Below are 18,369 nucleotides of genomic sequence, written 5' to 3' on the forward strand. Positions count from 1 at the left end.
ATTTATCCCAATGCATTTTATCAATTTTTTACCAAATGGAAAAGCTACTTGTTCCAATAAATAATAAGTAATACACAGGAAATTTTATTTTTTCATGGATACCACATAAAATTGGAAAACGAACATGAGAAAAGCGAAGCCATCAATGGGAACCATAATTCCATTACCAACTTTCCAACCTTCAGAACCCAGAAAACAAACAGGGCCTCACAGTCCTACTTTCAAAGTAGCCATCACTGTCCAATTAACCCTTGCAGCTTATGCATGGTGCAATTGGAATTGGGCACAAAATTAAAAGAGGTAAAACCCATAATTTTCTTAATTGAATCTACATATTAAAAACTATTGTTTGGATTTTATTTTGTAACATGGAGTATTTACAAAAAAAATGAAGTGTCTTTTTTCTGATTTGAATATCTATGAAGGGTGGAAGATTAATCATTTGAATTTCCACACAATTGGGACAATAGATTTTATTCTATTTCCGTTCATTTAACTGGATCTACATCTCAAAAGAATAAAGTTTATGCCATAGAAATATCTTAATTCATTCCCCATATATAAGTGTCACATAGGCATAGTTGATAGTACTGAAATCATGTTTGGTTTGGGAGAATTTGTACCACTCTTTACATCGGATTATGTGCAAAGGGTGTTTAAGAGAAGTATTAAGGGGGTATTTCTACCTCATTAGGCTTAGTTTGGAAAGAGTATATATAAATACAAATTTTTAGAGTGCAAAACCTTATATTTTGTATATATTTGTATTATTTTTCCAAACCCATACAAACATTGATAATTCAAAGCACAATGGTTTATATAAATGCATAGTTTTTATATTGCTCAAAAAATGAGAATATTTAATTAAAAACTTGGAATTATCTCATTCCGATATTTACAAGAAAATAGAACGACTTCAATTTAAATGGTGGATACATATAGTAAAATATAATGAAAAATCATAATGGAATCATTTCGTTTTTATCTACCATATATCTATATATATATATATATAGCAGCTATCAATAAAATCAATTTAAGATGTTTTTTACTTAATTTAGTTCTCTGTCTTGGAAGAATATTAATGTTAGGCCCTTTTTTCAAATATTAAACTTCTTCCCTGATTCATATATAAAATCAAATATTCTAAAAAAAAATATTGTATTTTTTATAAAATATGGTCTTGAAAACTGGACAGACCGGATGGTCGGACCAGTTGACTTGGGAACCGGTGGTCAGAGTGGTCCATTTCTTGGTTGGTTTTCAAAATATGTTATAGAAGATATCTAAGGAATTTTGTCAAGATACCATTCAACCTAAAAACTTAAGCTGTTAGGTGAGGTCCCTGAATAGGTTTTTATTCTCTAACACACCCTCTCATGGGAATGCTTTAATTATAGGTTGATTGAAATTTAATTAATTATAATGAGGGAGTCCGGATCTTCTACCCACAAGAACTCTATCTATGTCTACTCACATAATATCACAGCCACACATGGGAGCAACAAGGATTGAATAGTACCATTTAGTCAAACAAGATCTGATACCATGTCAAAAAACTGTTCAACTTGAGAGCTTAGACTGTTGGGTGAGGTACCCTTTTTATTCTCTAACAAATTATTCTTGCATTCTTTTTCCGATGGTTATTTGTTATTGGCAAGAGGTATCCTTTAGGATAATACTACATAACTATGTAATCTTGTCAACATCCTAAGGATTAATACTAAGACTTCGAATGTTTAATTTTGTTAAGACCAGCATTCCTAAATCCTAATCAGCACTACAGATTAAAGCAACTACTTAAACTACATTATTGTTTTTCTTGATTTAAATTAACTACATATTATTGATGAATCCAGGAATCATAAAGAATTAACGACCATCAATTTAGAGACCAGTAGACATACTACATTCTTTTTTACCACATAACAAGTATACAAAGATGAAAAATCAGATCATTAGTGATTGTTGTGGTAAAACGTATTGATCTCATCTCTACTTCTCCAGGCAACTTGTCTCATTATGTGGTGCAAACAGAGAAACTATCACATCATGACTGAAATCCTTTATTAATTCAAATGAAAAACCCATCCTTGCTAAATTCAAATTTGACAAAAGTTCTGATGCATCCTCTTCCTTTATTTGAGTTTGGGAGGCATAAAAAAATCAAGAGAAACCTTCTTCAGGCAAAGAACAATTATGAAAGTATTCCTATTTCCAACCACAATAACCTGAAAGGGGATCTTAGTAACTAGGCAAAATCAACATGTAAAGCAGAATGCCATGAGATGGTTCATTTAAAAGTTCCAACCACTAATGGAAAGTAAAAGAGAAATAACCTCAAATTGAATAACAAACAACTTAAAAGCTGAATACAATGGAACACAAAAAACAACTCAAAAGTATATATATATATATATATATATATATATATATATTGAGATGAATATATTCCAATAAGAACATGCTGTGCTCATTTGAGCAATTAAGAGACCAACAGTAACATAAAATGGACAACCCTTTTGATGTTATTTGGCCCATGGAATCTTAGGCTGTTTATCTTGTTTATTATTCCATAAAAAAAAGTACCCACAAATTGATTGAGTTGGCAAAAAAGAATTCGGGTTTGATCCTTTATGTTTATTCTTCAGGGAGCATAAGAAAATGTCTAAGCATTTAACTTTTCACTATGAATTAATATGTCAAAGAAACTTTTAAGTACACAAAAACAAGAATGTCTTAATGGTTAATAACAACTCTCAATGACTTTTGATTACATTTCCAGTGCCTACATGAAAAAATCAAGATAGTAAAATATAGAAATCAAATAATTTATCATTTCTTTTGACAAATCCATAACAATGTAAGAACCAAAAGTTCTTTGGTAATCTTGACTGCAAAACATGCAATGTAAAAGTAATACAAAGCAAAAAAGCAATTGATTAAAGTAGGGAGGAAAGGCTAGAGATTACCTAGAAGCTTCAAAAGGAAGTACTTAATTGCAATGATGTTAAATATACGAAAATGAAATTTTCAATTACATGGAAAATCCAATTTGAGAAGATTAGTTCAAATAAACACTAGCTGCTGTAAATTTACTATTACTACTTTGTTAACTAATGGCCCATAAACCCATTTCTATCTAAAGGATTATCATAAGTAGGAAGAGATAATGGAGAGAGGAAAATAAATGGTATAAATTCTGAAAGTGTAGTCAAGGAAAATATTGGTCATTAATTTATAAAATTTATATTAGTCAATATAATAATTATTTTTAGTTCTGAAAAAATATGTTGAGGGCAAAATGATAAATATATAAACACATAGGTTGAATTTTTGTTTTCTTTAGTAATAACTAATTGTATATTTTTCATTGGGGGGGTGGGGGGATTTAGATCATCTCTACTCCATCTCTGCCACATGGAGTAATAATGAGACTCCTTTGAATTATCATCCGATTGGGGACCCTCTCTATTTATCTCCTGTTCATCACCTTTTCACCATGTCAAACTGTTTTACCTACCTTGTACTAGAGGTTTTCCCAAATGAAAATAAACGACCAAAGGTCTAATGTTTTAATGAGTTCGGCGTTGGATAGTTTACAGTCTTACATTGGGAATATTTTCATATTTATGTGCTTTAGTTCATAAGGAGATATTTTCAATACAAAGTTGCAAGAGGCTGATCTAACAATGTGAGCACGAGCTTGCACCTAAAACCCTATTTTAATTTACAATACCTAAATAAAAAAAATTATTAATTTTCAACAGGCGGCAAAGAGTTAAAGCTGATTTTTCCCAATCAATAAAGACAAGGAAAACATGGGAACTAAACTTTTTGGACAGATGAAAGATTACTAAGTGATTTGAGCTTCTTCTCAAATAAGCTATGGTTCATTTTGGGAGGGCTGAGCTGAAGATTTAACAGCTTTGAATCACTTTAACAATTTATTCAAAGAGACTGAAGCAGATGGCCCTTCAAATGATTAATTATTTTTATTTTTTAGAAGCCTGCTGACAACTGATTTGGGCTTTCAGCTCACCAAACATAGTTTATAGACTATAAGTGTGCCTGCGCCCAACCTCGAAAAGCCAGAAGCCGCTGCACTTGAGCCCTCCGAAAAGGGGACGAAGTGAAGACCATAAAGGCTATAGCTACTTCTATGCACTATGAAATTTGCATCTACTGCAATCATGGTTGTAGCAAAATATTGTGACTTCCTAACAATAAATAAAAGGATAAAATACAGACACACTAGAAATCCAACCAAAAGGTAGGTCAACCAGTGCTTTTGAATTTAGAACAATGGGAAGGTGGGGTGGTCATAAAATTTTCTAAGATCATAAAGCAGAAAATGTGAGCTCCATGAGACCTACTCTATATCTGCCACATAGAGGGATAATGTGGCAGCTCCAAATCATCCATAAGGGAGGGGACCCTACCCTTGAATTGACCATGATTTCACTTCCTTGTCTATCACACAGCCCCACACACCATCATCCATTGGAGCTTTCTGCAAGTATCTTCTTTTCTTTTAATTAAAATCCAAACAACACCTAAAAGAAAGGGGACATATATAGTCTGGACACATGAGAAGGGACTGAAGACTTTTGATCGATCAGAAATGTTGCCCACCATGAACAGAAACTGAACAAGGGAACATGTGGGCCTCCAAAAACATTATGCCATTAGAAGATTCCTGGGCTCCCAACAGCTGAAACTATTCATGGTACCTTTGCTTAAATTGTCATAAAGAGCCATGTGCAAGAGATCTCATGATCATTTACATTCAGGAGGATCCTTGCTGGATATCTCAGGTATGGAAGAAAGCTATAAGACAGAAGCCAATAACTGAACAGAAAGCCCATAAGCTCAAATCCAAGACTATCAAATCCAGTACACTTTGAGTTAACCACATGTATATATGTATAAATATAATGTCTCTGCCTATTTCAATTGGATATATACCTCACTTCTTTATGTTGCAGTACTACTCTTTGCTTTCAAGCAACAGCCTTTGAACTGTGTGGATGTGTTGTTCATAGAAAAGAGGAGAATTGAAAATTTTCTCTTTTTTGAGCAAAAAATGACAGAAAAGTAGGCTCATTTGGTCATACCCTCCCTGACAATGGGGGAAAAGGTGCAAGTAAAATTCTGTGCTTGTTTGGTCTAAACTCCATAATCCCCCCCTTATAATGTTAACCACATTCTTCTTCCCATATACTTTCTATTTATAGATCACAATCTTCATATTCATATGTCATAAAGAGCTCGGATCTCCCCAAACCAAAAAAATGTACAAATACACGTATTCAAAGCTTGATATTCAATCACACATCACAAATATCTCCCATACTTGTATATTAAATTTATAAATATATTTTTGTATTGAAAACAAAACAAATGAATCCAAATTAATCACACTCGAGGACTATGTTAAGAGCTGTTTAATCAATAATAACACCCCGCATCATCCATGCGCCTGAAGTCAGATATTATAATGATTGTGGAGATAATCCAGACTTTAGAAAACTCCTCCTACTTCAGTACCTCCTGTTTCCCATACTTCCACAGTCCCACCTCATATCAAGCATAAAAGTTCTGGAATCACTTCCCTGCTTTTTATATTTGGAAACTCCTGTGCGAAATTTGTCTTCAAGGAGTGGTGGGGTCGTTTGTGGCAATTCACAACGATATAAAACAGAAAGGTATTATTGATTTTGGAGGTTGTAGTCCATTAAACTTCATGTGCCAATGTGGGGTCCTCTCCGAAAGGATATCTAACTTCTTGCTTGCTGGTTGGACGCAGCAGGCCTCCGTTGATGGGATTGATGTGGAAGGGGCGGTTTGATAATGTTTAAAGGTGCTGAACTGAATGACTTATTGTTTCGTTTTTAGTGAATAAAATATTTAAAGGTATGGTAATTTATCTAACTTTATCTTTTGGCTGTTAAAAAACTCATTAATCACAACCTTCTCGAAAACCTATTCACCAAAAGACAAAAAAAAAAAAAACAACAAAAAAAGCTCTCAAATTTAGTCATTTCAGCTACAACCAAACAGCTTCTAAGATTCCTACTACTACACTCCCCATTTATAGTAACTTTTCAAGGGTGTAGTAATTTACCCAACTTCATCTTCAGCCATTAAGAAACTGACAACCTTCTCAAAAACTTATTCACTAAGAGACAAGGAAAACAAAAGCTTTTCAATTCAGTCATTTCAGCTACGTACCAAACAGCTTCTTACATTCCCACTACTTCCTATTTATAGTAATTTACTGTAACTTTTTCCCTTCAACTTTACTCATATTTTCGGATGCCTATGTGACCAAGGCAGCAGCTGACCTACATTCATGAGAGCCATAGTAGTTACAATGAATTGTGATGAAACATCCCACGTTGAAAAATGGCTCCACCTTGGTTCTGGCACTGAGCATATACAGTCCCAAGTGCTTTCACATTAATGGTAATTTTGTGGGGCTTGTCCTCATCAATTGAACCATTGAACTATTCACCTTAGAATTTGATTGGGTAAGGTTCTGCCCTGGTGTGATGTTGTGACCTCCAGCTTTATTTCCATTATTAAATGGCTTTTTGTACTGCAAATGGACCTACAATTGTCTACCCTCCTCCTCACACTGGTTTTGTTGTGTTTGTTTGTGCTCATATTTGCACCAACAATTTTGCTCTCAAATTGTTTGTTTGTTTGTTAGTACTCATTTCAACTGGTGTTTGGTTGTTATATATTTCTTAATTTCTTAATAAATATTTATTTTTTATTTGTCTGTTTTTTGCAACTTTATTTATTTACTTATTTATTTTGTGTCCTTCCTTGCAATTGAGCTGCCAGCTGACCGTTGAAGCAAATGTGGATGCTACATCAGCCATTAACAGTTTGTTTGCTACAGCTTATGTGTTGGAGGTGAGTTGTGATGATTGAACCATGGTGTTTGAGCACCTGTGTTCTGGAGAAGCTACCTTTTAGTCCCATTTCTTGCATCTACAACATGGTGGCATGCTTTCTGGATTTTCACCGGAAGCCTCCCAAATAGGCATTAAGAGTATATGGAGTTTGGATCAGCTCCCAACTCAACAACTTCCCAACAAGCCATTGCAGCTGTACATTAGGAACACCTTCAAGGAAGATGTTCCCAATATACAGTTGCAATGGCTTGTTTGAACATTAATAATGTTGGGATCATGTTGTTGGTAACTGATCTGGACTCAAGTATATGCCCCAGGGCCACTCCAATCTCTCATTTTGCATGAATGGCTGGTTGACGCGAGACATTATTCTTGATTAAACAACCCCTAATCACAGCCATCAATTGCAGCTAATTAATTTAGATTCCTATTTGGAAGGAAAAGAAGAAAAACAAGAAAATTAGATGTATATAAATCTACACTATATAAAAATTCCATACGGGTCATAAAATGCTAAATCCAAATGCCATATATCTAATATGGTTAACACCTTCACAGATGCTATATACCTTCACATCCAAATACCATGTATATATGTATATATGTATATATGTATGTATATGTGTGTGAACTGTATTCAGTGACTTTTCGATCCATTGATCCTCAAAAATTCCACTATATACAGTATACCTGGAGTTATTTAAGGCACAACTTCTATATGCTTTCATCGATTCTTCTAAAAGTCTAAATTGTGTGTGTTTTTTAAATTTTATATGAAAAAAATTTATGTTATTGAAAAGACATGATACCAAAAGATCTTTAACCAATCACCTAATCCTCAAATTTCATTCAATTAATTACCACTTTTTTTATACCAATTGATCGATTACAAGTTTTTCTAGTATCAAACCCTTTGTTATATATAGAATATGAGACACCTTTTATACCAATGTGTGCATTGGACGGGTTTTATTAGTATCTATTATATATACTTAAAAGTTAAAAGCAGTTGTCCACATCTGGTTATTCTCTATTCTCTGTCATATTGCTTCCTAATAACTCTCTTCGAATTTTGTTGCTTTTCGATTTTTTTTTTTTTTTTGAATAAGGTAACTCTCTTTTAATTTTGTGGTTGTTTGAATTTTAAAAATAAAAAATCAAACGCTGAGTTATTTAAAATCACCCACGACCAATTCAGTTGTAATCACTGCCCTATAAACATGACATCTTTTAATACGCATAATAGAGTTGTCCGGATCACAACTCCTCTCCACTCTTCCTAGGTTTGACCCCTTTAAATTTTGTACCTTTTTTTTCAATATCTTAGTACATGACACAATAGTCTGAAGCTGGCATACTCCTCACAGTATTTACTCCTCTCAATGGTTCATAGAAAGTTATTTTTTCACTTGCAATATTTGGTGAAGACTGCTTCAAATGCCATTCAATCCGAGCTAGCATCAACAGTGATGTGCAGGATTTTTCATTAAGGTCGCCTTAATTTTCACTCAGCTGCCTGCCTTTATTGGTTATGATTCTTTTGCCTTGAGATTTCCTTGAATTACTCAATATATAATTAATGGGATAGAAGACTTAAACCTCTCGTGATTTTTCTCTTCAATGCTAAAACCTAGGGGTGGATTCAATCTGAGTCGAGCCGAATATTTGGCTATTCAAGTTTGATTCGCAGAAATAGTATTAGGCTCGAGCTTGATTCGAGTTAGAGACTTGAGCTCGAGTTTGGCTCGGTTCATAGCTCTCAAGTTCGACCTTGGCTCGATTCGAGCTCGACTATAAGTCAAGTTTTGTTGAAAAATAAAAAAAAAAATATATGTATAAAATTATTTTTTATTTTTTAGACAAAATTTAAGAATTATAAAAATTATTTATTACTATACATAAAAAATAAAAAAATTTATATTAATAAAAATATTATTATATATAATAAAAATTTTTATTATATGTATGTATGTATGTATGTAAGTATGTTTGTATGTATGGTTGTATGTATGCATGTATGTTTGTATGTATATATGATAAAAAATATTTATTAATAATAGGCTCGCAAGCCTCACGAGCCAACCTTCACTGAACTCAAGCTTGACTCAATTAGCAAACAAACTTATATATCAGGCTCAAATTTGACTCAAAGCTCGGTTTAAACAAAATCAAGCCGGACTTGAATAACTCGTAAAAGGAATGGACTAAGACCTCCTCTATCACAGCTATCTCTAATGGAATTATCAGAAAGTCTAATCCGTTAGACATAACTGTGATAAGGGAGGTCTTAGTGAGAGGAGAGGTCATAATTCTGTTGTCAGGGTGGAATTATGAGTTCATTTCTGTTATTATCCCAGTTAAGTTAAAATGGTTTAGACTTTATGATAACGGAATTATGAGAAGGGGTGATGAGAAGCTTATCTTTTGAACGAGTTCTTTTTCATTTAGGATTTATTTGGAACATGGTGTAAAATTGGAAATGAAAATCCCAAATTTTTAGATTCTTGTTGTTAACAAGGGATTCCAAAATTACCAATCCAATAAGAACTTCAATCCATTCCCCTTAAAATTTCTATCTTTTGTATGTGTGTATTTAGCTTTTATCTTTTATTGGAGTCTCTTATTTTCAGACAAAACACATAAATAGGCTGGATTTCTTTTGCCTTGAAAAGTTTGTCCTCTCCCCAACCCCCCCCCCCCCCCACCCACCACCACTACCACCACCCCCCCCTGTAAAAAAAAAAGAAAAAAAAAACAGAGAAAAAAAACCAAAGGCTATGTTTGGTTTGAAAAAAGAAAAAAAGATAAAACCCATACAAGGCCTATAATTTCATTACACAAGAAAAAGGACAAGTGTCATAATATCTGCCCTTAAACAATAAGGTCTCCTCCTATCTCGGGCTAATTTGAGCTTAAGGTTCAGTTTGAAAAGAGTACCAAGTTCTGCACTCTCTATATTTATATTTATATTCCTTCAAACTGGGCCTAAGGCCGTGTTTGGTTGCAACGCAAATAAATTTGCACTGGTGTAAAATTATGGTAGTGCAAATGAGTTATTGTAAATTCTGACCAATTTTTCGTTTCAAATTTCATCGTATTTTATATGATTGCAGTGCAGATGAAATAAATCAAAACATAAAGCAGAATAAAGTAAAACCCAAAACAAGATTAAATGAGAATTTACATTTTTTTCATTTACGTTCCTATGCATTTGTACTAGGACAAATAAAATTGCACTCCAACCAAACACAGTCTAAGGTTTTGTTGGGAGAAAATACAAGGTTTTGCCCTCAAACAGAGCCAAAAGGACAAGAAGTTTTATTTTTCTTTTCACCTTTTCATATAATTATTACAAAGTGGCAATCCATGTCTTTGCAGCTTGAAAGTAGGCATCAATCTTATTTCTGCATCAGTTAGAAAATAATGAAGTCCTAGGCTTGACTTTAGACAAGAATTTTCCTCACTATTGCTCAGTCAGCCTGCCTTTCAGAACAGTTTGTTTCTCCAAAAGTTTTTGGGTTTCGCTTGAACTATATATGAACCTAATGGAAAGAAACACAGGAATAGTCCTGTGGAAATCATTAAAAGGAAAGTTTACTTGTGGTCCACAGTTGTTTGTGCTCAGCCGTTGCTTCAATTGAAGCTTGTTTAAGTTGGCTGGAAAAATCCCAAACTTACCTATGGATGCACATCGGATAGTTTAGGACTAAGGTTGTTAATGGACCGGTTTTGGTTGAATCCTGTCCAAATCAAAATCAATTTAAATGGATTGAACGGATTAATAAGATATATTGAATTGGATCAGTCCAGACTTAATAGTCCAAAGTATTTATTGGATTGGATTGGACTTGTTTCATCCATAATAGATTTATATTGGATTGGGTCAGATACAATCAAAATCCAGTCAATTGATAAAAGATAAGAATACAGGTGTTAATGGATCAGGTTTGAGTTGAGACCAATCTAAATTATATCAAATTTAAACAGATTAGACAGTCCAGACATTGAATTGAATTGGTCAAAAATGGTCGTGAGTATTCATTGGATTGGATTGGACCCGGTCCATCAGAAATGAACTCATATCAGACTGGGTTGGAATGGACCAAATCCGATGCAATTGACACTCCTATTTAGGACCATAGGCTCATTGTGGGCCAAACCAATCTCCAAGTTTGCTAAGGTGCTGTTTGGCCTCACATCAACGGTTGAAAAACATGTTTGGATTAGCACGTTTGTGTAGTTGAAACGGTGACAAAATGTCAATAAACAAGTAGTTGTGGAAGATGGTCATGGGCTCTTAAAACGGCCCAGGATGATGCGTATTTTGCTTCTTTAGAAGGCTGTATAAGTTGGTTGGAAAATTCCTGAAGGGTGCACATGGATAACTAGGGACCAACAATGGGTCAAGATATTTGTCATGGTTGATTCATTAAATGGGCTTGAGGTCAATCCATGCCTTGGACTGGGCTGAGTAATACCTACCACGAACCAAACTCCTGGCCTTTATATCAAACTGAGCTGGAATTAACCCACTAAGGACCTATTGGGCCTATTTTTTAGAAATAGATACTTTCATTTATGTTCAACAACAATCAGCAAACGATACATCTATTAAGACTTCTGGTACAAAAGACCAAGTAGAACAAATAGAAAGACTCCGCTTAGCCATAACATAAACAGCCTTGTTACCAGACCGAGGAATGTAAGGCTCAGTTTGAAAGAGTATATAGTATAAATACATACAAAATATACATTTTTTCACTCTCATATTTATATTTGTATTTGTACTCCTTCCAAATTGAGCCTAAGTCATTAAACACCGAAGGAATGAGCCACCATCACCTTGAAAGGATAATGTTTGAGCTAAGTCTGCTCATATACGTATGACACATCTCATATATCACATAGGGAAATATCCCCTTCCAAACTTTGCACGGTGAATAACTCTCTAATTTGCTGATTTAGAGGTTAGAAAGGTTGCCTTACACTTTGGGGGTATTCCTTTTTTGGATTGAGAGAGGGAAAGTTGGTTAATGTGATTTTAGTTCCCATTAATCAAGAATCTCATATTCTTTTATCAGATTTATGTAGGGATCAAGGAAAGTTTGTTTTCTTGGGTATCAGTTATTCGGGTAAGTGATACCCATCTCATAGGTGAGTAAATTACTTTCCCACTTGGGGGAAAAGTTGCCAACACTTGAATGAGACAAAAATGCCCATTCTAATAATGAATTTTTATAGCTAAAATGGTTATTACCTTATTTACTTAGAAAATAAAAGAACATGGGCAAATACACTTACCCGAACAAATGTTTCCCAAAAAAACTTATCCAAATAATTGCATTTATCCTAATAAGTAAACAAGGCCTTCGTATAAATCATTCACTTCACTCCATTTGATGAATCGTACCTGTTAATAGCCAAATATATAATATCACAGTGTCACCTCTGATGGAGGAGATTGAGTAAGAAAAATATATGAATATGATCCACATGATAAGGCGATTTCACTTCTAATTCTCGTCCTGGGTTGCTTTTGCTTAGTATTTCCTGTTGGTCGAAGAAGCTGTACCGGTCACATGGGTGTAAAGGCTTCTGATAGTGAAGCAATGAATTGATAGAGCGAGTCAAGTCCACTTTAAGTAAACTTCCTCCTTATTAGGGATGGCAATTTCCACCTACCAGATGGGTATCAGATTCTTCCCACTAAATTCACATAGATGCTAGACTGCACCCCACAATACATTCCAGCTGTGTGTTGAGAACATCTCTCCATGATAAGTACAGAAGATATTTCCAACGAATATTGAAATGTGCATATAGGTTGCTTGTGGAATGTACCCAGTGGGGGCGCTAATATAAATGAACTCTTACTCATCTTGAATGGGGTGGATTTTGTTGGTTTTAAAAATGGGTTTTGGGATAGGAATGGATTTTGGGATTTTAGAACTTGTACAGGCACTGATAGAATATGGTATTAGACAAAACCTAGTCATCCTGGATATTGAATTTACTAAATTATCCCTAGTGTTTATAATTAGATTACCAATATTTGAGGAAATATATGTTTGTACATGTTTCAGTCCAATAATTAGAAATTTTGATGTATGTTCATGTTATTTTATTTGTTTATTGTTTATATACGACAAAAATAATAAGAAATTGAATGTGCATCACCCGGTCACACTATGCTTAAAACTTGCATGCAGTGGGATACGTGTTACAATAACTAACATACAACTTAATATTTGTCATACTCAAGAAAAAAAATTATAATTATCCATCTCCGGTTTATTTAGATGTAACCACTAGCTAGTAACTAGCTAGGGAGGAGACCTGAATTACAATTAAAACATATATAGAACCTGAGGATGACCTAAGCTAAGCCATGGACCATGTGACGTCCACGATGTTGTTTTCGCAAGGAGGCTGGTAAGCATGCTCCGCATCACAGCCGTTCATGGAGTCACACTCATCCACTACCTTAGCCACCACACTCCTTCCATTGCTAGCTGTTATACAGATCTTCTTCCCGCACCGGGAACGGTTTGCAAACCATCCCGTCGACAGTGCAACGATTAGTTCATTGTTGTCATGGTATTGTTCGTCGCACTCCGATGGCGCCCCACCATCACCACCCTTACTAAAATCATTGTGGGTAAGTTTAGCAGGTGTGGAGGAAGTAACTGGAGGGGAGCAACTGTACTTGGGATACACTTTTCCTCTACAATTGAGCGTGCCGGCCTGTTGACATCCGCCGCCACCACCACCACCACCACCGAAGCATATGTGGGTACCGACGTCTGGATCATCGTTGCATTTGCCTCAGATGCAGATTAGCTGACCACTGCAATCATTAAAAGTTTGGCATGGACCTCTACAAAAAGAGATTGCACTTATGAGAGTAGGAAGGAAGAAAAGAAGAGAAAAAGAAATCAATGTACCACCTGCCATGTTAGCCAAGGCAAAGTAGACAAAGAGATAAGGGGGAAAGAAGTGAAAGAGATGAAGATCATGAGAGGATGGTGTTGTATTTATAGTATTTCTTTCATGTTGCTCTTGAGTCGTACTATTTTCTGTCCTAACTCCTAAGTTGAAGAAAATATCTTTTTATTTATGGAAGACGTGAAGTAGGGTGCAATATGGTCTATTCTAGCTAGGTTGGGTTGAGTCGAGGGTCAGGTTAGGATTAGGGTTGGGTTAAAATAAAAAACGGCTTGATTTCAGAATATGTTTTCAAAGACAAAATAGTGAATAAATTGAATTAACCCTAACCCAACCCAACCCAAGCACGCAGTCATCACGGTGGGATAGGATTGACTGCCGGTTGAGGGTCCAATGGATTAGAGTTGATCCCAACCGGACCTAACCCGGCCTGATTTGCACCCCTTGTGGTCTTTAAGGACCCAATTGGAGAGAAAGTTCCTGTAACATGATTACTTACCAAAAAATACGTAGTCAAGTCTTTCTTTTATCCTTTATCATGAGTCAAGTCCTTCTTCCCTCAAACTATTCCATATCCCTTTACCATTTTATGGTTGAGAATTTTTATAAGCCATTATTTGTCATACATAGTGCCCATATGGAAGGGGAATTCCAGACTGGCTTCTAGCATTCCGAGCTGGTCCCCACCGGAAAATCCGGAAAGCTAACATGCATATTCCAAACGTTAAAAAGATACTAGAAGCCAAACACGATTTTAGTGGTTTGGAATATGCATGTTAAAATATTAGAATCCAAATTTTCTACAAGTATTTTTTTCATTTAAAATTTATTTTAATTGAGATTTTAAAATATTTATAGTTGGATTGTTATTATTGGCATTATCAAAACTGATAGAAAGAATTTTATTTCCAATACTATAAATATATAATGTATTTAAAATACTTGCATCACTTGTTGGGCTAGTATGTGGCCATTCATTTCTTGTAAAACTTAGAATTCCTATTGTAAAAGTCATGATTCATCAATAAAATCCCCCATGACACAAATATAACTATTATTATATTTGGAAGTCCAAGTATCAGATGTAGAAATTAAATTTTATTTATATGAATAAAAAAATTTAAAGTATCTACTCTAATTGTATTTCTAAAAACATTTTCAAATTGGGGATTTATAGATTGTTGTAAAAATCTTTCAAGCCTAAGGTATTCAGTTAATAAAAACAATTGTTTTGCATTTAAAATATATTTTGTATCTCATTTTTTCTTGTAAATATTAAAACAAATTACAAAAAAAAAAACCACACCCAATTTGTGTTCTGATGAGGGATAATTTAGCTCGTCCAATGATGAGACAACACATGAAGCAACCGAGTGATATGGTGCACTTCAACAATCTTGGACACCTCAACAGTCCTAGTCACCTCAGGTCACTCAGCCAAGATCAAGGATTAAACAACTCACTACATCCACCGACCTGCCGAGGTGCCACGTAGCCTCCTCCTAGAAGCAAGCCAGTTGTCTCCGATCTCCTCAGGATTACGATGCACGTCAACAGATCTTATCCTCTCCCTGTCCGATTCGGACGGACCCGAATAAGCCTTATCAGCTTACTCACCATCCTCGAGTGAAAATCTAACTCTGGGTTAGATGGGCCAGTAATCTTGGACACGCATCATGAGGCCCATGGCAGCTTGCCTATATAAAGGCTTTGCCTCCAGCCTCACAAGGTACGCACGATTTAGCTCTCGTATTCTCATATTTACAAGCTAGTAACTCTCTCTAAATCCCCTTCGCTAATTTAAGCATCGAAGTGCCCACATTGGGTAAAGCACCCTAGAACACTATGATCTTCTTGCCTTGTAGTTCGACTCGGCCACGTAGCTAGTCCAACGTCAAAACTAGTCCAACTTAAGCATCGGAGTGCCCACGGCCTAAGGATTTTAAAGCCTCAAGCCTGGAGTCATATGACGGCACAACGGATCCAGTCAACCACATCGACAGCTTCCAGGCCCTCATGCAGCTTCATGGGACAAATGATGCGAGCCTCTACATGGCCTTCCCCATGAATTTTTGAGCTACAGCTTGGATGTGGTGCTCGGGACTAGCCACAAGCACAATAATGAGCAAGAATCAGTTTGCAGACCTCTTCACAATGCACCTTGCTACCTACTGATCGTCGTTCAGCAACCAAATGAGACCCTCTGAGACTACATCAAAAGGTTTAACGTGGAGTGCCTCCAAATTCCGAACCTCAACCCAACAATCTAGCTCACCGTAGTGGTCAATGGCGTCCACCACCCCGACTTGCACTAGGAAGTAGAGTTGAACCCTCCATCCACTATGGAGGAGTTCCTCTACCAGGCCGACAAGTTTACAAAGGCGAAGGAGGTGCTAGGATCTCGGTTAGATCTAATTGGGAAGAGGAAGCAAGTTGAAGAAGAAGAGGGGAGGAACAAGTAGCAGCGTAAGAGCAATTCATCGAGGAGAAGTCTGTCACACCATAGTAGGTGAAGCAGGTCGCCAAGAAGAAGAAGAAGGTCCCCCACTGGAGTTCCAAACTAGGCCAGCAATCTAGAACTCCTCTAGTCCAAAACTGGAGCAACATCGCCCTAAATACAAAGAGGGGAGAGATTCTAATGCAAATAAAGATGGCCACCTATAATGAGAGGCGACCCTACCAACTGCAACCCGAACAAGTATTGTCACTTCCACTATGGCATAGGCCACGATATAGAAAATTGTAGAAATCTGAAGGATGAGATTGAGGAATTGATTTATCATGGCTACTTGAAGCAATTCATCAAGTGCAACAACTGAAGCCGACCAACTGACCAACCAAGAGAAGTGCAAGAGTTTAATAGAAACCAAGACACGGATCAACTACCTCGAGATCCACTACCACCAAAGAGGCCTATCTGTGGGGTGATCAACATGATTACTGGAGGTTCGATAGTGGCTGGTTGTAGCACTATAGCGGGAAGGAACTCAATCCAGGAGCTCGAGATTAGGACAAGAACCCACCAAAGTGACCTCGTGTGGAGGAAGTTATATACTAAAATTAGGATGACGCTCACTGGATCTAATATTTACTTGACGACGCCCTCGTTGCCAAGATGGTGATCAATGACTTCAAGGTAAAGTGGATTTTGGTCGATTCCAAAAGCTCGGTTGACATCCTCTTTTTGGAAGCCTTTGAGAAGAAGCAGTTGGAAAGGAAGGACTTGCAACCAGCAGATGTACCACTCGTTAGCTTCAGCGGAGACGTGCTGAGGCCCTTAGGCCGAATCAAGTGGCATGTTACAGCAAGGTCAGAGCCCATCTCAGTCTGCTTTGAGCATAATTTCTTGGTGGTCGTGACCCCATCCCCCTATAATGCAATTCTAGGTCGGCCCATCTTGCATGCACTTCGTGCAGTGGTGTCGACCTACTACCACTCAATGAAGTTTCCAGCGAGGTACGGAGTAGGGGTTGTACAAGGTGACCAGTTGGAGTCACGTAAGTGCTATGTCATGGCGTTAAAGGCCAAGGGAAAACCAACAGACGATGTTGACCTAGAGCCACCCCTCGAGAACACCGATGAACAAGCTCGTCCAATAGAGGACACCATCCTAGTCCCAGTCTTTGATACCAACCCCAAGAAGACGGTCTAGATCGAAGCTCACCATTCAGAACCACGTCGGTTGCAACTGGTAAGTTTTTTACTTAAAAATTTAGATGTTTTTGCATGGCCGGCAGTAGAAATTCCCAGCATAGACCCATCTATAATTACTCATAAACTTAATGTGGACCCTTTAGTCAGACCAATTAGACAAAGGAAAATGAACCTCACCCCAGAGAGGTGGAGGATAGTAGACGAGGAGATCGGGAAGCTTCTCACAGCAAACTTTGTTAGAGAGGTCTAGTATCCAAGCTGGGTAGCCAACCTAGTGCTCGTGTAATAAGCAAATGGCAAGTGGTGCGTGTACATCAACTATACCGACCTCAACAAAGCTTGCCCAAAGGACAGTTTCCCCCTCCCTAGAATAGACTGCCTAGTAAACGCAACCTCGAGGCACGAGTTGTTGAGTTTCATGGATGCCTAATTCGGCTACAGCCAAATCCGGATGGACATAGAAGACTAAGAATAAATAGCCTTTGTAATTGAACTAGGCTTGTTCTGTTATAAAGTAATGCCCTTCTGACTGAAAAACAATGGAACAACTTTCCAATGACTTGTAAATAAGATATTTTCTCCCTTGATCAGAAATAAAATCGAAGCATATGTTGATGACATGGTTGTGAAGACCGAAATTGCAAGTTCTTTAATTGATGATTTAAGTTTTGTTTTTCAAATTCTAAGGAAAATTAACATGAAGATCAACCCAAACAAGTTTGTCTTCGGGGTTATGTCAGGCAAATTTCTTGGTTATATAGTGCATTGACGTGGCATCAAGGCCAACCCGGAAAAAATCTAGGCAATCCTAGACATGAGACTACCTAGGTCAATTAAAAAAGTA

General features: G+C 36.4%; 1 protein-coding gene and 1 pseudogene across 1 annotated transcript; one reads left to right on the forward strand and one right to left on the reverse strand.

The window, feature by feature from the left end:
- Positions 1-13,216: 13,216 nt before the first annotated feature.
- LOC148870849 (kiwellin-like) lies at positions 13,217-13,880 on the reverse strand (annotated as a pseudogene).
- A 3,106-nt stretch (positions 13,881-16,986) lies between these two features.
- On the forward strand, positions 16,987-17,523 carry LOC148870850 (uncharacterized). The gene has a single exon (XM_088969998.1). It carries the CDS (start codon positions 16,987-16,989, stop codon positions 17,521-17,523), a length of 537 nt encoding a protein of 178 aa, XP_088826124.1.
- The last annotated feature ends 846 nt before the right edge of the window (positions 17,524-18,369 follow it).

Source organism: Nelumbo lutea, chromosome 2 (genome assembly GCF_056320005.1).
Source record: "Nelumbo lutea isolate HS-2025 chromosome 2, American lotus-T2T, whole genome shotgun sequence".
Classification (NCBI taxonomy): Eukaryota; Viridiplantae; Streptophyta; class Magnoliopsida; order Proteales; family Nelumbonaceae; genus Nelumbo; species Nelumbo lutea.

Bases quoted from the DNA above. Each gene is read 5' to 3' on its own strand.
- LOC148870850 (XM_088969998.1), top strand. From the start codon at position 16,987: ATGGTGATCAATGACTTCAAGGTAAAGTGGATTTTGGTCGATTCCAAA.